The sequence below is a fragment of the Hirundo rustica genome, chromosome 7 (assembly GCF_015227805.2).
Source record: "Hirundo rustica isolate bHirRus1 chromosome 7, bHirRus1.pri.v3, whole genome shotgun sequence".
In the NCBI taxonomy this organism is placed as follows: domain Eukaryota; kingdom Metazoa; phylum Chordata; class Aves; order Passeriformes; family Hirundinidae; genus Hirundo; species Hirundo rustica.
In genome coordinates, this window is record NC_053456.1 from 16943433 (window position 1) to 16966194 (window position 22762).

The following is a 22762-nucleotide window of genomic DNA, read 5'->3' on the forward strand; positions in this document are numbered from 1 at the left end:
TCTTTGACTACATTCTCGAGACTATACACTGCACAGAGGATCAACTATTTACTTTACAAGTAAATGCCAGATTTTATTCTCATCAATGTCAGATCAAAAATGCCAATGACAGACCCATTAGAAAAATCAATATCAAAATGTAAATGTTTTAAAGAAAACATCTTTACTTATCATTTTACCAGAATATTCTCATTTGTATATTCTGCAGACAACAGCAGTACCATGCAACTGACACTGCATGACTCTGCCCTTACAAAAGTGCTACAAAATGAGGGTAAGTGGGCTTCATTGAAAATGGAATTTAACCCTGCCTGTTCTCAAGATCTGGGCTATAGTTTGATAGAAAATGAAGATCAGAATAGTAGTTTCAGGTTATTATTTTCACTGCTATAAACAGAGAGAAAGAATTACATATTTGGTGTAGCTAGAAAACAAGACTAAAAGTTAAAAAGCAACATGAAACATTATGAAGATGTTCATTTTTAGGAAATTAGATCACCCTTGGATCTTCTGAGCACTCTTGTGTGATTTGTGTTACAGTATTTGTGTTTAAAATCACCCTTAGGATGAGATATACAATTTTAACTCCTTGTTTCAGAAGAGAAGTAGACATATGGAATGCTGTAGGCATGACTATCTATGGAATCTATGGCATGACTTTTGTGTGAGTTTTGTGACTGTTAAAAGCAAAGATAAGTCTAAGTGAGAAAGCTATAAAGAGACAAGAAGAATATTAGGTTTAGGTGATATGCTGCCTACATTCTTCAGACCTATAGACAGAATTCTAACGAACAGTGATCTCATTTTTAAATTATACAATTGATAACAACGTACTCCAAACTGTTATAATAAAATTGAACTACTGCAAGCAATGCTGTATAAGGCTTTACTTGAGTTCTAAATCTGTGGGCTAAAACTAGCTTGGTGAGAGTCCGTGTGAATGGGCACTGTGCTTCTTGCTGCTGGCAGAGAACAGTGTTTGAGGCAGCGCAGAGATGGGAGTAGTGTGTGTGCTAGAATGTAATCCAGGCTAGCTGCAGTCCTCCCGTGCTGTGCAATTCAATGATAACAAGCACAGCACTTCAGCCACGCACAGACACATTTATATCAGTAGCAATTGACTTCATGTCTCCACCTTAAGGAAACTGGAAATTCAACTTTATTTTCTATGCAATATCCTGGAACTCAGGAGTTTTAGCAGTTTCAGCACTTCCTTAAATAAAATTAGAACAGCTGGCCTCATTGCAGAGCCCAGTATTACTGAAAACAAAGAACAGGGCCTGTAAGACAGACTACCTCAATCATTACAAGTGGAAAGTGAAAAAGTGCCATGAAAAGCATGAAAAGGAGATTGCTTAAGGAATGACTGACACATTGACAAATTTCTTTCACTTGCTGCAATGAATATGACAGTAAAAGAAATAAAACATTGAAGGCTTCTGTAAAATTACAGTATCTACTTGACTCAGACATGTCTGTTGAAACATCATATACCTGGATTTTCTAGAAAGTCTGACAGAACAGTAAATTTCAACCATAAGTTTTGACTAACGCATTGTTTAATTTCATGGTTTGCATTCATTCAAAGCAAAGCTGGAAGGAAAATGTATTTTTCAGTCTCTGTTAAGCAGCGTGGAAATACATATTAGAAAGGCTTATCTATGTTTGAGAAAAGGTTTTATTTACCTGACACCCAGTATGGAAAAAATGTTTTATATTGGAAGTTTCCATTCAGATAATCCTCCAATGTAAGAGCTCTGGGACCATCATCTGTGTTGACAACTAAGAATAAGATAAAAAGTTTCTGTTAATGAAAAGAGGGAAAAAAATTATTAGTCCAGAGTTTTCTTTTTTCTGTATTTAGTGCCATGGAATAGTGAGGATACCATAGTCCTTGAGATATGCAAATCATAGGTGCAGCAGAAGGGAAAGTTCTCTGTTACTGTTCTGATAAAGTCCTTTAGCCTCTGAAAGACTCATCTTTGGGAACGCAAAAGTAACTAGACAAACTAATTTATTTCAAGAATTTATTCACTTAGACGAGTCCTAATAAGCCTTTTCCACACAAATGACAGATTAAAGGTTGTTTGGTGGCTTTTTTTTTTTTTTTTTTGAAAGCATGGGTTTCATGAACTTGTAGGGGCAACTATTTTAGTCAAGATGTTCACATGTTCATATTGTCAAACAACAGGATGTGCCTACAAACCCTTACTTCCAAATTTTGTATATGGCTCATTGATCATTGTTAGAAGATGGCTTGCAAAATAATCACCATCCACGTATATTTCTTAGTAGTCACATGAAACACATCGATGAAGGAATGCAGGTAAAAATAATGCCGACAAGTAATGAATGAATGAACCCACACTTGAACTTTTTATTTAATGCTGCAAAAGAAAATTATCAATGAATCTCTAAAGAAGACAGGTACTCAAATATTTGATTTCTAAACAGGTCAGATAACTGTATTAAAATAATGCAAGAAATGGAGACTGGTTTTCTGGCTCTTGTCTGGCTATATTTTTTCCCAAAGCTAAACAACTTAAGCTAAGGCAATTTAAGAAAATTCAAGGTCAAATCAACTGGACAAGAAGAGGATTATGCTGTGCAGTTCCTGTGTAGAACCTATGCAATTCACAAGAGTGAGAGTAATCAAAATACTTAATCCTCAAAAGACACATGAACTTTTCTGATTAAGGCCAATTTTTAAAGTTCAACAGCATAATAATGGCAGCTTTCAGGTCTAGGCATTCTGGACACTATGCCTTCTCCTTTCAAATCCAAGGGACTTCTGCCAGGGTTTTCAGAGGTAGTACAGATGTCACACTGCAGCTTAGTAGATCTTTGCCGCTTCCCCTGTTTTATCCTTCAGAGCTCTCAGATGACAGTCAGATAATCAAGATGACTCGTTGCTCTCAGGTTTCATATCATGCTCCATCACTTGCTCATTAGTTGCCCTCTCTGTTAAGATCACACTGACCTCTTGAGAAATGTTTCTTCATATTGCCTTCTATGGTACTTTGTAATGATAATACATATTTTCTTCTGCTAAGTGACTATTACTTACTGTAGAATACACATGTCAGGTTGACTGTTGACACATGCCTTGTCTGCACTAATGCAGAAGAAAGCTGTCACAAGGAATAAAACTGAATGCCAATCCAGAAACCTCTCTGTATAAACTCTGAGCTAGCAATATGTCCAGAAAATATCCCAAGAAGTTCAATAAGAAGTTAATCCCTCTTGCTAATACTATGACTACATATTACAGATCTTTGATACAGTAATGAAAAACATAGAAGATGGCAGACTGAAAAAGAAAATGCGCAGAAGATAATTCCGAAGAATTCAGTTCTAGTTATGTTGAATGATGATTACTTATATCTCTCTCAGTTAAAATTCTCCAAGAGAAAAAGCTTATTAGCAAAAGAAATCAAGATCTATTTCCAAGGTTGTTTGTAGAGAAAGCTTAAAATTTGCAGTCCTTTTTGATACCTTAATCTGGTAAAATTACCGGGTTCCTTCTCTCATTGTAAGAGACAAGCAATATCACAAACTTCTCATCACTGGTCTAATTTTCACAGCTCTAATTTAAACCTTCCCTGTGTTAGCTCTTTCGCCCTTACATACTTAATATTCCTTGAGGATTGATTATGACTACTGATTTTCAAAATGTGCCCACTAAGATCTGAACTTCTACCACTATATTGCAAAAAAATTGAACACAACTATTTCTCACTTGAGTACTTACAATTTTGAGTGCTTGTTTTTAGGTAACAGAAGATAGCAACAGCATCTTCAATTGTTTCCCACAATTGCTGCTTATTCTTTCTTCTGTAACTAGAGACTTGTTCAATAACAGTACTTGAAATCTCTGCTCACATACCAGACACTAACATGAAAAGCACTTCACGTATCTGCAGCACTCTACAGACAGCAGGCTTGGCAAATTCTTTCATTGTGGTTTGTTTCTCTGGGAAATGAGGATGAAAAAAATGCCCAGGGATGAAAAGGAGGCAAACAGTAGAGCCAACCACAGAAATGAAAGCTTACTAAATTTCAGCTTTGCTCACTTCCCTTTACCACCCCTCTGCCTCATATTTATTCTTTTCTGGTCAATTTCCACTCATTTACAGGGTACAGTTCTGCATTTCTCTGTGAACTGAATTGGTTATTTTGCTTCACAGTGTAACTTGCTTTATATATTCAATGATGATAATTACTCGCTCATGCATTTGCATGTATTGGACTTACATGTATAATTGTATAAATACAAGTCTGTAAATATTTAATAATTATTATTGGCTTTATGCAGATAGTTTCTCCTTTACCTTTCAGTTCACTGTCATGAGAGAACTTAATAAAACACAGAAAGTAAAACTTGCAGTTATACTAAACTCAGATTAGCTTTATGCACATCACTCCATCACTGTGAAATTCTGTTTGTATTACCAGGATTATTCAATTTCAAAGACTGGATATGGGTAAACCAACACAACCCTTTATATTTCAAAGCTCTCCTGGCTTACAGCTTATTCCACAACATGTTCTAATGTGCATCCTTGTAAACTGTGTCTAGTCTTGCCAAATTACAGTAAGCATACATAATATCAGAAGGTATTGTTGCTTCTGTATATGGTATTTTTTATATGTAGCTATATATACACATATGTATTTTTATAAGTATTTTATTTAGCAGCCACTGCTAAACGTCAAGTAGAGGACATGCCAAAGGAAAAACTGGTTAGCATGGTATTATTGTCTGCTTCTGGACTAGAATTTTCATTCCCATCTCTGTGGGCTGATGCTGAATAGCTGAAGCATAAGCTCCTCCAACATGAGGAAACACAAAACTCAGTTTAACATCAGAAATTAATTCCAATACTCCTGACCCTGCTCCAGAACTTTGGTCACACTCAGCATCAACTCACATCAACTGAATGTGATTTTCCCCTTTTGGATTTGGCTGGGGGGCTGCAGAGAACACAACCTCTTCCTAAGAAACTGGCTGCTCACCATTTTGCAGCTGAGCAGTAAGCCCTATCATCTGTGACATCAGAGAAACAGGGATTGGGCATCAGACCTAGGCCAAGAGTAGACATGGAACAGAAACTCTGACAGACGCAACTTTGGACATTCATTAAAAATAGCAGAAGAGATTAATTTGAAGCCTAAGCAATATATACAGTTATTTGTAACTCTGCCTATGGTTCTAGTATTGCTTCTCAACTGCAGACAGCTATTTTCTTTCTTGTTGATGCTGCAGAAGAACAGGACTAGGTACACCATTGTACAAGTGAAAAGCTCCTTTCTGAACCATTTGGAGTTGTGGTATCATAGCTAGGTTATCCCTGTCAGGTAAATCCCACCACGCATTCCTAACTCAGAGATGTGTTAAAAAATGGTCAGTGATTTCTTAGGCATGAATGCCATTTGCTATACTGAGATTGTCCATCTTGCTCTCCTGAGCCCCACAGAAATTGTCTAATAACTGGAAGTGATGCCTTAAGTTTTAGTTTTCATGTTTTTCAGATTCTGTGCTGCCTAGGGGTGCAGTTCTGAGCCTCGTATTAAGTGCTAGTAAGCTCTCTTCACAGAGTAGGTAGACGAAACAAATCCTTTTTCTGCTGAAGACCAAGGACAACAAGTATTTCCCTCTTAATATGCTCTCAAAAATTATTTTCTAGTAAACTTTTGAGAATTTTTGACATTTTTATACACTTGCATGTGTAAATCAAAACCACCTATCACATTTTGAGAAGTCTGAAGAACATGAAATGACTAGAAACTTAGCAGACAAGACCAGAACTAAATGCTTCTTCCATTTTTCTTTGCAGATTACTTAAGCAGAAATTTATTTGGTCTGTGTCTATACATTTCTCATATGCAATTAATTGTCTTTCTAGATTGCCACATTCTTTCAGTTGAGCAGTGGTAAAGCCAGAATGTACAAACAACATTCCAGCTGTGTAGCCATTTAGTGTCTGTCTTCAGCTTGCAAAATTTGTAATTGCAAAATCAATTTATATTTATTCTATTTACAACTTATCAGTAGACTACTTAGAATTCAAAAAGGTTAAGGCATTTGAGCAGGTAACTGCAGCACTCGCAGTTCCAACTGAGAATAATCTGACACATCCAACATAAGTGTGTTGGGCATAATGGTGTGTTCTTCAATTGCCTAAAATGCTCCTCCCAAAAGCATCCAGTGAAGTAAGATAGTTTCTTCATCATCCTACTGGATCTAAAGATGATGCTTGGTATGGCTGGTTATCGAGTCACTATTCCAAGAGAGAAGACAAGTGTTCTCCATAATTGCTGAGGTACTGAAGAGGCCAGTGAGCTGCATGTGACAACTGGAGAGGGGAAAAAAACACATTCACTTTTTCCTACAGTACCTTCCATCATCTTTATCAACTTCTTCAGGCTGCCATACTGATCCTTGGTGTCCAACCTCTTTGTTCCTTCACTACTATTTTTTAAATTTAAATCTCATAAAAATATTCTGCCTTCCCTGTCAAAAAATGCAGATCTGATGGGATTAAGTCTGACTTGATACCATGCATTTACTTCGTAGTGAAAGCTCAGATTTGACCATGCCTAGCTGGACCAAAAATCTGGCACCCCACTATTGACAGTAAAAGTCAAACCTGAGGTGGTATCTCTTCCAGCACTGCATAATATATATGCATATATCTATATCTATATCTATATCTATATCTATATCTATATCTATATCTATATCTATATCTATAGCTAATTGATATACATCTATCTTCATCTTAAAATGCTGCGTAACAAAATGATCCTTAATTGCTTCAGACACCTCCAACCCTTCTGTCAACAACCCATGATAAACATTAGACACAGAAATCTCAGATATGAAAGAGATTTCACCTTTCACAAAACTTGCATGTTAATTGCAGGACTTGACTTTCACAAGACGTAAGCAGATGGTTGATTTTATGACATTTAGCTGTAAATACAAAACTGTTTCTTCATCTCAGTGCCCCTGCCCACACACATACAAAAGAATAATAATAGGAAAAAAAATTCTTTAAATAGATACTATCACAGGAAGACAAGCCTTTTATTAATATTTAAATTATTTCAGAGGCATTCAAGTAATCTGCTATGGTGATAGGATCATGTAAATACTTGTATTGTCCTTACTAACTTGTCATAGAAAACAATTACCATCAAGTCAGTGTCACTCACATTCAAAATTTCAAAAATAATTTCAAGCTTCACCAGAGGACTCAGCAGACCACAGTGGGTTGATTTACCTACAGCTGGCTTAATAATACTAGAGCAAACTCTCCATCCCTATTTTATACAATGCTGACTTTAATTTTCAAATGCAAGCTTGAATATATTCACAAATAATTCATCATACCATCTACCAAAAAAGAAAAAAAAAAAAAAAGTTTAACTTGTAATTGGATACAGAATTTCTGCAATTATTACACAACCATTTAAAACCAAATGTAAATTTTTCAAACTGAAGAAAATTATTAGCAGTCTAGCAGTTTGGGAAAGTGTCCTAACCCCTAACACAGAAAATACGAGAAGATCTGAGAGTTATTTTTGCAGCTGTGACTAAGAACATTATATATCATGCACAATGAAGTTAATTCAGGTGGTTTTCACTTCAAGGAGTTCCTTGTTTCAACATCTGCTGGCATTTCAATTCTACCTTCAGGATATTTCAGCTGTCAGTACATTTCTGTAAAGCGATAAAGCCGTAACAATTCTGACAGGACAATCCTAAACATGATTTGATAAACTTTTGTGAACTTTAGAAGCCAGAACAGCCAAAGATACTGCCTTTTACACTACATTAGATTAGAAATACCTTACCTCTTGATGGAAGCAGTATAATACACATAAGTAATAAGGAAAGCAAAAGGCATATAACCACGCCAAATATGATTTTTAGCCGGGTCTGCAGAACAGAAACAAACAATAATTACATTTTTAATATTGCCTGAAATTTGCTTCCTTGGCTGGTAAATAATGAAATCCTCCTTCTCTCTAACTGCTGTAATCCGTCCAAGCAACAAGCAAAAACGTCCCTGCAGTACATATGAAAAGACTTCCCTTTCCTTCTTCTTTAAAGCAAATATTTTCACATCAGACCCTGGCCTTGTGTAGCAGCTGACAGTTTAAAACAAAGGATGTAAATGCTACCAAAAGTTGAATACAGGAGCATACAGACCTTCATTTTCCTGCCGTATTCTAAAAGAATGTAAATTCTCTCTTCTGGGTGTTGGTCAGTAGATCTAGGAGAGGAGTTTGAAAAGGCAGTGTCTGTTTTCACAGTTGGAGGCCAAACCTCTGGCAGACTTTTTTTTTTTCCCCTACATACTTTTGGAAACTCTGCCAAATTTCAAAGGCTTTCCATAAAATTGAAACCACACTTTTGGGGAAGTTCTTGGAGCAGGAACGGACAGTGGGAGGATATCGGGGTGGTGATTATGTACTTCCCATCAGTGCGAGCCGTAAGCTGTATCTGCTTACACTAACTTGAGGTTTTATGACTCATCAGACACCCGACATGCACTGTTTTTCTCTGGAAAGTATCTACCGCGTGTTCTGGCAATCGCCACATTCTCAGGACATAGTCACGACCGTATTTCTACTCTCTACAGAGAAATTAGAAGAAAATCCCGTAGCTTTATTGTTTATGTAGAATTCACATATGTTTACTTTTGGAAATAATAAATGATGGCAAAAGTATGCAAAACAAGCAACAGAAACAGACACTGTTTAATGTCTTCCACATGTAAGGAGAATTGCTGTTTTTTCCCTGAAAACTATGCACATCTATAGGCTACGTAGGAGAGCTCGGAGAAGTAAATACATACAGGCCCAGCGGAAATTCTGAAATAGTTCTCCAACCACCAATTACATCTATTTTATTTAGCCCACTGAAATGAGGTCAGCTGAAAACTGGGAAAATTCCGGAGACCGCAGTGTCAGGTTACATAACCCATCCCTCCGGAGAGCGGAGACCGGCTGGAAAAGGGAAGCAGGAGCCGGCCGCGCCCGGTCCCGATCCCGCCGTTCCCCTCACGCCGCGCACGCCGCCCCCGCCCCGCCCCGGCCCGGCCCTGAGGGCGGCACCGCCCCGCCCCGCCCCGCCCCGCCCCGCCCCGGCCCGGCCCGGCCCTGAGGGCGGCACCGCCCGCTCGCGCCGGCGCGGCCCGCGGGGGAACGCCCCCTGGCGGCACTGCCGCGCGCACACGGGCACGGGGACAGCGAGGGAGGAGGACAGACACGGGGACAGGGAGAGACACACGGGCACGGGAGCACAGCGAGGGACAGGGACAGACACGGGGACAGGGAGAGACACACGGGCACAGGAACACAGCGAGGGACAGGGACAGACACGGGGACAGGGAGAGACACACGGAGACAGGGACACAGCGAGGGACAGGGACAGACACGGGGACAGGGAGAGACACACGGGCACGGGAGCACAGCGAGGGACAGGGACAGACACGGGGACAGGGAGAGACACACGGGCACAGGAACACAGCGAGGGACAGGGACAGACACGGGGACAGGGAGAGACACACGGAGACAGGGACACAGCGAGGGACAGGGACAGACACGGGGACAGGGAGAGACACACGGGCACGGGAACACAGCGAGGGACAGGGACAGACACGGGGACAGGGAGAGACACACGGGCACAGGAACACAGCGAGGGACAGGGACAGACACGGGGACAGGGAGAGACACACGGGCACAGGAACACAGCGAGGGACAGGGACAGACAGACACGGGGACAGGGAGAGACACACGGGGACAGGGACACAGCGAGGGACAGGGACAGACACGGGGACAGGGACACAAACGGGGACAGGGACAGACACGGGGACGGGGACAGACACGGGGACAGGGACACACACATGGGGAAGTGCATAGGGACAGGGACACACACGGGGACACAGCCAGGGACAGACACAGACACACGGGCAGGGGACACACAGGGACACACCGAGGGACAGACACACAGAAGGACAGGGACACACGGGCAGGGGCATGGGGACACACACAGGGACACACACAGGGACAGGGACACACACACACGCATGGACGTAGACACACAGGAACAGGGACACACACAAAGGGACAGAGACACATACATGGACGGGCATACATACTTATACATAGACACACACAGAGGTGGGAAATGTCACTTACCAAAGAAGGCCACAATCTGACAGACTATTCACACAAAACTTAGGGCTGGTGACTGGGAGTTGCAGGTTGAGTTTAAGTGTGGATTCTGCATGCAGAGTCTGATGACACCTCACCTTTCTCCCTGCTGGGACAGAGTTCGTTTTCTTCTGAGGAAAGGAGTCTGCAATGGTGGTGCCTCTGTGTGAAAGTCAGGTGCTGATTTTTCAGAGGAGGTTAACAAGGGCCAAGTACCCAGATCTTACTGAAATTCAGTAGCTGATGGGTTTATCAACTCCTCTGGTTACTCTGAAAATTGAAAATCTACTAGATGAAATAGGTTTTCTGTCACATCAAATTGTCCAGCAGAACTTGGGCTAACTACAGAGAATTTATTACAGAGTATCACAAAGAAAAAACGTTTAATATATTATCCCTCAAGGGGCCAAGTTACCACCTTAGCTTAAGTATGGGCTGGAATTTGAATCCTAACTGTTACATCAGCCTTGGTGAGGCAGAACTGATTTGGGCAGTATTTTGGCAATATTCATTGCATTAGACTTGGAGAAAGAATTTTTGAAAATATTCAAATTTAGTTTCTGGAAAAAAAACAGTGATATGAAACATGCCTTATTTTCTCATAACAATTCAGTTCCCCTCTCCTCTGCAGTTCTTGTCACAACAATAAATTACAAGTTCAACAAGATGAAATTTCTGAGTAAGATCAATCCTGGTGATATAAGACATGCAGGACAAAATGGCTGAGAAAATACATTGTTTATGTATATATTTGTTTATACAATGTCTGTATATACATTTTTTGTTTAACATATATTTTATGTTTGTATGTACATTGTTTATGTATATTTTTCGTTATGCTAAAATACACTCTGTAATAAGGGCAGAACTCAGCTCAAAACCAGTAGTTTTCCTAACAAGATAAACCAGCAGCTACTCAAAATTTCCATAACAGGAAAGAATTGTGACAAAAGAATTTTCCCCCTTGTAACTCATGCTTCATATTCATACTTCCAAACTGCTACTTATTTCCTAGCATTCCATAATTAATGCTGTTTGTATTTTCAATAACATGGTTCAGAGAAATACATTTTTCCCTACTAACATTGGTTATTTCTGACAACCAGAACATCACAAAATTGCAAATGTAGGTTTTTGATCAGGCTAGTTTTCCATTCCAAATATGCAGCTTCTAATGAATGCATACTTAGAGAATGCTTCAAAGGAAGTGATTCAATCTCACATGATCTAAAAGGCTTTACAAAATGACTTTATGCTGCATACTATGTATTTGTCTACTTCAGAAATCAAATTATTTAGGCATGAGTTTTAATAGGATTCACAATGGTTGCAGATTAGAAGAAAAAAAATTGCCTGTCAGAGAATGACATTTACAAGCTTTGTAGATCCACTGCTGATGCCTGAACTCCCTTCTCTGGACTGTTTAGATTAGTACCAGTGAAGAAGCAAACAGCAATTCTTTCAACAGCCAAACTCTTCCTAACTTCTGCAACATAAGAAACCCACAATTCAAGAGAAATAAAAGTGTAAGAAAGGTAGAAAGAGGGTGTCACTTGTAGAAATGGTTAAATTATGGAACAGAAAACATAATCAGTTTGGCCAGCAGCTATCCAACCAGTTGTGCAACTACTCAAAGGTTACTAAAGTATTTACTCTTCACACTGAGGAAATACAGATTTACAGATGTAGGTTGTGCATGACATCAGACCAAAAGGAGACAGAGCAGTGGACATACAACTGAGGTGGATCCAGTTCTTAAGCAGCCACACACAGTCAGACAAATCCCCAATGACTAAGTTTTTCTTCTTTCTACATTTGTGAATTAATAAAAGCTGTAAGTAGTAAATATAATCAGGAATTGTCACACTCCCTGGAGAACGCTGGGTCCCTAAGGGCAATAAATGCAGAAGTAAGCAAAAGATAAAATACAGCAATTTAGCTCGTTTTTTACAACATCACACTTCCTGGGTGGGCAATATAGGTGTGTTTTACAACCCCATTCAGAGAAAAGAACTTGACTGGAAATTTGTTACCCTACACAGCAGAAGGATTAATTTGAGGTTCATTATGCATTATGCTGAAGTGAGATTGTGCAAACACTCTTTTAAGCTTAGGTGACAATGTGGCAGAGCCACGCTAGGAACTGGGAGTATAACAAAAGCACCCAGGTGAACTACAAGAAGCCCAGGCACGTTTGTCATACGAGTCTGTAGCACTTGTGCAGAAATCCGTCTGCATATGCTTTTGTTGCTTAGTAAAGGGAAGTATCAAAAGCTCAGATTTCAGAAAATCTACTTAGCAAGGAAATGTATTTGACTGAAGATCCAGCAGCAGTCTATGAAATGAGTAGTATTTTTACCATTGTTTTATACTTCTTTGGAACTGTATTCAGATACTTGAGAATGTGTATTATATTACATTTATGTACCTGTAACAACTCATTAATAAAGAAATCCAGATTGTCTAGATGATGAATGATATCTGGATGATCTCCCAAGAGGCTATTCCATTAATTAATTCAGTTACTGTTGTAACAACAGACCAACCTTCTTTCCACTCTCCAGTACCTTACTTGCGAAGGGTGGGGGTAAGGGGGGAAAGAAATCGGTCCATGAGATAAATATGGAGAAACATTATGCTATTTTTACAGTCAAAATACCACCATCCTTGAAATTTCAAGGGTGAAGCTATGGTTATTGTCTAAATACTTCCAGTGCAAGAGAGTTAACAGTATCACAGTTGGTAAATGTCAGTTATAGCAATTTATTGAAAAAAATACACACCTCATTATGTAGCCGGTCTAACAATCCTATGAAACTGACACACAGAGAGTCACTTTTCCACTGCGCATCTTGGACACTAAAATAATCAAATTCAGGTTAAGGACTTGATTTCTTGAAATGTCTTCTAAGGGAAACTTAATTTTAGTGTGTCAAAGTGTATGCGGTTTCAGCTGTATTTATGAAGGGAGGAACTCAGTCATGAAAACACTGACATAGCAACAGTGATTCAGAAGTAATGGGTAATCTCTTTTTTACGTGGCTCCTCTTTTGAGATACTTTATCTTCAAAATGGTTATAGCATGAAGAAAATAATGACCATGGCATATCTTAAGGTCTCTTTTCAATGTTCTGGGATTGACAACAAGTCATCTAACACACTTTTGACAGTGTTGTCGCCCTGTAGTGAAGAGATAGGAGTTTGTTCCATAAATACATAACTGCAATGCATTTGCCATCTTTGTCCAGGAGTACAAATCTGAGTGCAGACAGCAGCTGTGTGACTTGGTCTTTCTCTTTTCTTGTTTTGCTTTTTGTCTTCAAGACAGTTTCCTTATGTCCAGGAGCTTTCACAGGGTTTATGATGCAGTATTCTCTGTGGGACACAGGAGCTTCTGATCAACAGAGAGAAGTTGAAAAGGGCTTTTATTTTCATTCTAAATCCTTAATCTTCATCACTTGAAGGACAATGAGCTGCATAATCAAAACTAGGAAACCTGATGGGCAGATCTCCCCATTTCTTAAAAATTTGCTTTGTTGCTCTCTTGTCTTCAAACACAATGACAAAATTTCTAATCTTTAGACAAGGCAGGTCAAGACCTCGGTGAACCATCATATTTCCCCAAGCCTGCAAGTAGAAGGAAATTGCATTTCAGATAAAATAAGACAAGATCATTAGACAGAAATAAATACAGACAACAAGAAGAGTATGAAAATAAGATGTTCCTCACTTGTCCACAGTCTTTGCATATAATTTCCCCATTTGTCTGGTAATCGGCATGCTTATCCTGCAGTGTTTTATTTTCTCTTGTATGATAATGACTTCTGAAAAACAGACAGCACCCATCAGAATCCATTAGTTATTCCATGCTACATACAGACGTATATAAACAGTGACTGAGATTGCTGAAATCAGATATGAAACCTAAAAAGTCACAGGCTCTCTGACTGTTGATACATAGAGGAGTGTGAGAAATGTAAGATCATGCTTCATGCTCCGAAGTAATGATGAAATACACATGTACTCCATGTCACTCTTCATTGCATTTCAGGAGTTGCATCCTCCCTCACACACCTTAAAGTGGGAGCAGAAGGCTCCTGTTCTAATAACAGATAGATCTAGCTTGTTTTTTCAGGTAGAACTGTCAAAGAAATAATACCTGAAAATGAAAGGTTTTCTTTTTATTCCCTGTAGTTCAACCTTAACCCTTAACAGAATCATTTGGTTCTGACTATCCAGACCTGCAGGGTATGTGTACATTCTTCCATCATTTATTTAGGGAGTACTTGATCCTGAAGGTTACTGTTAGCCTGTGCAGAGTGGAATACATACCATACTACACAGTAAGTGACCTAGTTAATACTACCACAGAAGCTGCATCATTTTTTTCAAAGTCTTAAACTCAATTCACCTTGAAGTCAGGAATAAGAACAAACATTTTGTTCAAGCTCCTTAACTGTAAACTCCACAGAGCCACACATGCCACAGTACTGGAATAATCTATTTTTTTTTTCTCACAGGGCCTAGAGGGTTACAGGCCCTGTTACAGCCTTGATGAAAAGAAAATCTGTTTCTGCCTGAAAGAGACAAAGTAGTTCATAAACACTTACTGGAAATCTTTTTTCACACTGACATGATGCATGTTTTCAATAACTTGTATGTCTTCTCCGGAACATATCAGCTTGGAGCAATTTTTGCATAAGAATTTTATTAGTGAAGGATTTTTCTTGTATGTCTTGAGCTGTTCTCTCTTTGTCTTCATTTGTTTTTCCACTATACTTTGCAACTGGAAACTCTCAATCTAGAAACAGATCAGTAAGAGCACTGTAACATTCTACTGGAATGACAGTAATCATTTTCTTTCTCAGTTATTTTACTGAGTTTGCTGTCAACATGACTTCTAGTCAATTTTCCCTTGCTTGTGTGTTTCCCCCTTACCAATAGAAAAGCAGACTTTTCCAAAGGACAAGAAAACAGATTATAAAACAAATATTGGCAAAAGAGTTCAAAGCCATATGTAGTAACTAGTATTACTTTAAGTTTTTCTCCTGTAAGTAGATTTCAAATAGAAAGCATTTCATACAATATAAATCATTTTTCTTTAAAGGGAAAGTGCAGAGTTGCAGTGAATACCTTCTTTAAATACTCTTCCTGTGGCATCTTCTGGACACGCTGTATGGCCTTATACATCATTTTCTCACGAAAAATATTAACATCTTCCCGTTCCACAGCCCCTGAGCCACCCGAAGCCACAAGAGCATAGGTGCTTTCATCAGCTCGAGCTCTACCGCGAGCCTACAATTTGCAAGGGATACAAAAATAAACACCACAATACTCTCTATTACATCACAGAACATTTTTTTCTGGTTTTACAATGGAAGACATGCACTATTCCATATGCACTATCCCCAAAGAGCAGTTTTTTCCATTTAACTCAGACAGATAAAGCATCAGTGAATGGCACATACTATTTCTGCAGTATCATCCACGATACCTATGAGAACTGCTCAGGAGATTTGTGATTAGCAAATTGTTTTGCACTGCTGAAACTATATTGTCGCCAAAATACAAGCATGCATTTAAATAATTAATATATAAATATTTTTGTTCACAAGTTAAATGAGAGCATGTATCAAACTGGTATTCCGGTATGTAATAATCTCTCTTTAGCTGATGATGGTGTGGTGCCCATACATCGGTGGTACAAATGCCTCTTGTATCAACTGGTCTGATGACCATATTCTTGTATCTCTTCTATTAAAAGATTAATGTTTGTGTAGAATTTTGAACAGATGCTACACCATTACAGAGAGAGGCACATTTTATACTGCATATGGACTGAGGATGGCAATTGGAAATGAACCTTGTTGCAAGAGCATTTTCTCTTTTAGCTTTTAAAAATTATTTCCGAACGTCAGGTATATGATTCACTATTTGCCCACTGCAAAAAGAAAAGCACTATTAAAAGAAGTTATGTATGCAGAAAGCTCATACCTGCACCATTGCAATTTCATTGGTGACGAGGCCATAGCGAATAACGATGTTACACTCTTTGATGTCCAGGCCTTCCTCAGCTACAGTAGTAGCAATTAGTAAATTTACATTTCCCTGTCGAAATTTATCAATAACTTCCCTTTGCTCATTCTGTAAATTAAAATCATTAAATTAGCCTTCAGTATTAGTTTCTGTTACCAGTTTCTTCTAATTAACAAGTTTTAGGGATTACAGTCCCATCATTTCTAAGCTGAGTGCCAAACATCAAGAGGCTTTAACGACTGCATTTAAGCATCTTGCAAAAGAAGTTCCTATTGAATATAACAGGTGTTCAGCACCATATTTTGAGGGAGGAGGGAGCTGAAGCCAATCCTTTTTTGGTAACTGAGTTTGGAACTTCATAGCCTATGTCACAGATACTAGGAGATTTGGTAATACAGTTATCATATTGTTTTCAAACTCTTTAAAAACGTATTCATAAGATGGGATTTCTATCACTTCAGTAATTTCTGTTTAAAATATAGACTTCCAGCTCTAGTTCTAAAGCACCTAAAATTCCCCATAATAAATGGAGACCATAACTCTGGTGATCTGGGTAGCACCAAAAAGAACAACAATGATACACATAAAAAAGAAAAGATCTAAATCACAGACTTCTGAATCAACTGGTATTTGTCACCAGCTTGAGCAGAGGTACAGAAACTTGCTATTTGCTATATTCAGTTTCAAAATGCAGAAGCTATTGTTTTGTTTGTACAATGTGCCACAGAAATTAAATTCAAAGTTTGATAGAACTCAAGGAACTTTTGAAGAGAATTTTTAGAGAGAACTTTTTTCCTTGAAACAGTGCAGCAGAAGAAAATGGACTCTGCCCTGCAGCAAACCACACTATTTTTGCTTAAATGCTGATATGGGGAGTAAAGAGCAGAACAGAAGCAAAGTACTTTGATTTGAAAATGTTTTAATGGCAAGTATAAATCACTAGAGAGATGTGGTGTATGAAATCAGTGTAATGGTACAAGATGGACACAATTGAGGGATCAGTTGTGATATTGTCGGTGTGAATTTTGGAGAGTTTTCTTTTGATGGTTATGTGTCAGTGTGAAGCATGCATATAAATTGGTGTAATTTGATTTAAGCAATGATATTGCAAAAAGACAGGCATAATCAACTTTTTAGTTTTATTTTTCAATTCAGCAGCTAAAATATAACATGAATTACTGTTGTCCTGATAAGTATAAACTCATTTAATGATTGCATTTTTACTCCTTCCATTTTGTTTACTTTTGCTCCCCATGCCTTACTACAACTTGGGTCCCTTTTGACTACTCACTACTCTAGGCAAAGGATGCTGGCTACTCCTCTAGCCATAAGAATCTGAAACCAAAAAAAGCTTGTTACTTGTGGAAATAAAATTATCTCAACATTATTATTCACATATCTTTATGAAGATAAGTTGCTGGCAGGTGTGAAACCATAACTCTGGGCTCCAAACTTCAGTTCACTGGCCTAGTACTAAAACAAGCTGTTTTCCAAAGTCGTGTACAAGATGACATGCGTGGTTCTGTACCTGAGTCATGGGCTTCATTTCACTTTTATGTCCAGAGCCAATAAGATAATGGGCCCTAATTCCCACTTCTTCAAATTTTGGGTTGTCCTTTATCCACTGGAATAGAGCAAAGGCACTTAGACGTGTCTTTGTGAAAATGATTCCTCGAGGTTCCTCAGTCTTTGTGAACTCCTCCATTAAAGTATTTCTCAACTTTATTAGCTTCTCATTTTCATTTTCTGGCTTTCTAGTCAACTCTTCCAGCTGTTTCTTTTTTGCTTTAAGAAGAACAGATGTAAATTAAGAAAATGTAACCATGTAAAATAACAGTTCAAAACAAAATAAACCCCAAAACCCACAAAGCAAAGAATAACTTTCTATATAATTCTCTCAGCATGGCTAATTCACATTCAGTTTGAAGAGCTGTGGCATACCAATTATTTTTGAAGTGAGTTTATAGTCACTAAAAACACACTAATCAATCAAAATAAATCACCGTTATCATACACTTCATGTGTATCTCATGGTGAGAATAAGCCAAAGGAAAAAACCTTCCTATACACACAAAGCTGGTACAGAGTCAAATGCACTGTAATAAAAGAGCTAAATCGCAGCTCGTACTACTTACAAAACTATTTTAAAATAATGGAAAAAAGTCTTACAAGGAGAGCTAGATTGATATGCACAGCCTGGGAGCTGGTAATGTTTCACAATTTTAGACATAAATTGTCCTTGGGATATGAATTAAAGTAGGAATCCTCACTAGAAATGCAGTACAGTAGACACCAGTGTAAGCACTTTGTTATTGATACTGCAGCTCTAACACATTTCAATGTACTCAGTGAGCTGTCAAATGAATGACTCTCTTCAACTGGTTCCATTGACCATAAGGAGGGAGGATTCCTCATGTATTTTAAATTAAAAAAAAACCAACAACCTTCTAATATTTAAAAAAACCTATGTCATTATCAGATGCTTATGCAAACAGAGGGGTTTATCACCCAAAGATGAATTCTGCTCTTAAAGCTGAGAAATTTTAGATTTTCTTCTATTACTCCTAGGACTTTCAGTGGTAAAATCCTAACAAAATGGTGTGGGGTTTTTTTGGTGGTTGTTTTTTGTTTGTTTGTTTGTTTGTTTGTTTGTTTTTTTCATTGACAGGTTCTTTGAACTTCATTTACCTACAGAAATAAAAACAACCAGAAATTATACTAATGAAACTACATTTCATTTCTAGTTGGTTTAAATTTTCGGTTCTCATCAACAGCTCACTGAGAATCAAAATAAAGGGGAATAGACATGTATGAAGAGTTATTAAAACCATGCTGACATTATCTAACCTATATTTTTAATTTTTTTTTTCCTGAATTTTTCAATGATAGTAAGAAAAATTTGTAGTTCACTGGATATATGAAAAAGGTCACATTCTGGAGTATAATCTATTTTTGCAGTATAATCTATTTTTGTTTGCACCACCCAAGAGCCATCGGTGATGGGAGAAAACTTGCCCAGCACTTTATCATTGCAAAGGCAGAAAAGGAAAAAAACTGAGCAAAAAAGATTCATGAATGACTCCTAATTCCAAGGTGACTGATCTGAAAAAAAAAAAAAGCAACTCACTTTGGTCTTTGCAATTTGATCTTTTGTTTAATTCTCCAACTAAATATTCTTTACCTGAACCAACTCAAAGTCAGCGCTCTCCATTCTTAGGGTATAGACAAACTTTGGGGGAAAAGATTGGTTAAGAACTCATAATTTTGTTACTTCTGTATTCCATTTGCTCAACCTTATTCCCCCAAGAGTGTATACCGGAGTACATATTGTATGTATCTGTTAAGAGTGTCCTCAGGGACACTTCACTGAATAAAAGCAGAGAACAGCTTTTACTTACGGGCAGCAAAAAAAAAGTGTCTTTAGGTGGGAGCTGAAGAACCATTATTACATATTATGACATGATCCCACTATGGTGCTGTTTAATGCATTCAAAACATTATGAACTGGGATACCAAGGTACTGTGATAATAAACAACACAGCAATCTCTAGGATGCAATAAGTAACAGGCCCATGCAAACCATGTTAGTGCACAATTATGGATTTTACGTATTAAATATCGCAATGTATTTCAAACTCACCATGAAATAAACCTATTAGAAATTCATCTGTTTCATCCTGTTTAGATACTACTGGTTGACCATCATCCTCCTCCTCCTCATCATCACTCCTTACTGTCTTCTTACTTTTCTCCTCTTTATAAAAGTTCATTAGGTGATTGTAGGCATCCACCATTCGGATGGTGTCATTTATCTGGAGAGCATCGTTGTATTTCTTCAAGTGTTCTGCACAGACACGTTCCCTGCGTTTTTCTTCTTTTGCAGCTAGAAGGGAACAAAAATACAAAAAAAGTCTTAGCATAGAACAACCCAAAGAAATCCAAAGCTCGGGTACATTTATTATGCAGTTACCTCTTCTTTCTTCTCTGATCACCCACTGTTCATATGTCTGAGTTCCAAACTCAGACTTGGGATGCAGCTGGCAATAGTTTTGTATTTCTGTCATGATCTCAGTAATTCTCTCTTTAAATGGATCCTAGAAATAAATTGATCAATCAGGCAAAGAAAGTAAGCAAGCATCTTCTGGCAACAAAAAACATTGGCACCACACTGAGTAATTTTTAAAAAGTTAAACCTTAAATTTAAAAAGTAAGGCTGTTAAGTGTGTTTAGTGTTATGGAAATATAAAGTTCAGAATAATACAAAAGAATATTATGTGAAATAGCACCTTATTTTAAAAAATGGAATATAATATCATCACTTCAATACAAATATTTAGGCTTTAGAAGGCCTTTTGACCAGATAACTCAAAATATAACTGACGTAAGTAAAATTTTAATTCTATTTGACTTTATTGATACTTTTTGAAACAGAGGTAAGAAACAACATTCAAATTATCACCCTGGATCATCAAAAGTCTATAGAAAAAGAGCATTAGGCAAAAGGTTTCGATACTGTACAAGACATTTTTAAAGAGCAATATAACTTTAATACTGATTTTTTTGAAAGGATGTACCCTTTTTTTGTCATCTGCAATCACAGTCTTCTTAGACGGTTCCTTCACCTGATTCTTTAGCTGGGAGGCATGCTCTTCAACAGTCATAATTCTACATGCATCGAGATTGGCACAGATCTGTGAGAAAACAAAATATTATTTCTTTAATATTGAATGAGTTATTTCACATGAACACTGAATTAATGCAACAGAGTTTCTTATTTAGATGCTGACTTTCTTCCCACAAAAATTGGAAAAAGGCAGTATCAGCACAAGAAAGTCCAAGTCTTTGAAAAACATTTGAGATAAACTGCATAAGTTACTTTTTAGGCCACAAGTGATCCTTGCCTATGGGAAAAAAAAAATTGTAGATCAGGATGCAAACCAGGTATTTTGAGAAGGAAAATATAGCAACCGTACTTTGGAAGAATAGATTTTGGAGCACAAAATATAAAAAAATAATGGTGAAATACAAAAAAAAGAACATAAATATTAGGGATTCATTATAAAAGTAGGAGTTGTTATGAGAGTAGAAAATAATTTGAGATAATCTTTCCTAGAACAGGAAGATATAGAGAGAATTTTTGTGCTAAGCGCACAACTGAACTGGACTTTTCTGCTTTTGACCTCTTCCAAGGACAAAATATGTACATGTCATTAAGTAATAAGGGAAATCATAGCATTATTTTAAGCAGAGACAACAGTAAACAGACTGCCAGACTGACTGATCAGACTGACTGATCTTTTTAATGTCTCCAGTGGTAGTTGTATATTTCAGCTCGCATATTCAGATTACAGATTCAGGTTAATCTTCAGATACAAACCTCAGAATCCTAACATTAGGAATTCAGAGCTGATGAAAAGGAATTTACTGCTTTTTCCATTGCCAGCAAGTTTTTGTGTCAAATTTTTTTGCAATTCTGTCTGCTTCAATAACAGCATAAAACGTTCTTGCAAGCCTCACATATTCAACATCACATTCTGTTCCAGTGCAATTTACTAGCCAGGAGTTTTCACTGCAGTACTGCACTAAATTCTACTTTTCTATTACTAATGCAAAATCATTTAATTTCCAGTAAAATACAATTTCTTTGAGTATAGAATTTAACAGATTATCTTTAGGCAGGTGTTCATGCAACTTCAATAAGTGACTCTAATTGAAAAAAAACCCAAAACATATTTGTATGCTACCTGTATCTCACAAGTGGTTTCAGCTTTGTTTAAGTATTCAACATTGTTTCTTATTTTCTGGGACTCACCAAAATGCTCAGCTTAGTCACTCTAGAAATAGATATAAAATACATTGTGTCTCTAGTATTTAAGGATACACAGTAAATTATAAGGTATCAATGGAACAAAAGTCTTTTAGTAACCATAAAACCATTCTACATTGTTTATTTCTTCCCTCTGATTTTAACGTGGGAATTTTTTCAAGGCAGTCCTTTAAGTTCCTTTTTCAGTAACCCTACTCTTCCTGTAAAGTAACCTTTATTTGTACATGGATTTCCATTATTTTTAATATTTAATGGTTATGAGCTGAACTTCCATGTACACAAAAAAATAAATATCAGATTGTCTATTTGGAGCCTAAAACTGACTGTAAAAGTTTTACTTGAATAATCCAATACCCCACTGATGGTTTGTAAGGGTTAGGGTTATTTACTTTCAAAATATGCTCTTCCGCTTTCGAGTAGGATGTTGCACTTCCTACACCAGGTGAGGCTGTAAGACCCAGAATCTGAGGTTGTGGGATCAGTGGTTTATTTTCTTTTGCCAGCCTCCTGTTCTTCATCTTTTCTTTTAAGTAACGTCGCATTATATTGTTGTAGACACCTTCCTTTTGAGTGTGATGACACTCATCGATAATGATGAGGGAAAAATCTGGGGAAAAAAACCAAAAAACAAAAACCAACAAAACAACAAAACAAAACAAAAATACCTGAAGT

At 37.6% G+C, this 22762-nt stretch overlaps 2 protein-coding genes across 3 annotated transcripts in view; both read right to left on the bottom strand.

Moving 5' to 3' along the window:
• LOC120755011 (prolyl endopeptidase FAP-like) overlaps positions 1–8449 on the bottom strand; it is a 37242-nt gene extending 28793 nt beyond the window's left edge. Inside the window, exons 1-3 of the mRNA XM_058421326.1 lie at positions 8219–8449; positions 7861–7945; positions 1687–1782 (exon numbers count right to left, since the gene is read on the bottom strand). Coding sequence (XP_058277309.1) covers positions 1687–1782; positions 7861–7945; positions 8219–8224 — 187 coding nt within the window. The 5' untranslated portion in view covers positions 8225–8449. The remainder of the gene's footprint in view (positions 1–1686; positions 1783–7860; positions 7946–8218) is intronic.
• A 2623-nt stretch (positions 8450–11072) lies between these two features.
• Positions 11073–22762, bottom strand: part of IFIH1 (interferon induced with helicase C domain 1) — a 29393-nt gene continuing 17703 nt past the window's right edge. For both annotated transcript variants that reach the window (XM_040069468.1, XM_040069467.1), the window contains exons 7-16: positions 22480–22697; positions 20838–20954; positions 20234–20357; positions 19904–20146; positions 17792–18048; positions 16222–16371; positions 15361–15522; positions 14838–15028; positions 13958–14051; positions 11073–13854 (exon numbers count right to left, since the gene is read on the bottom strand). In XM_040069468.1, coding sequence (XP_039925402.1) covers positions 13672–13854; positions 13958–14051; positions 14838–15028; positions 15361–15522; positions 16222–16371; positions 17792–18048; positions 19904–20146; positions 20234–20357; positions 20838–20954; positions 22480–22697 — 1739 coding nt within the window. In that variant the 3' untranslated portion in view covers positions 11073–13671. The remainder of the gene's footprint in view (positions 13855–13957; positions 14052–14837; positions 15029–15360; positions 15523–16221; positions 16372–17791; positions 18049–19903; positions 20147–20233; positions 20358–20837; positions 20955–22479; positions 22698–22762) is intronic.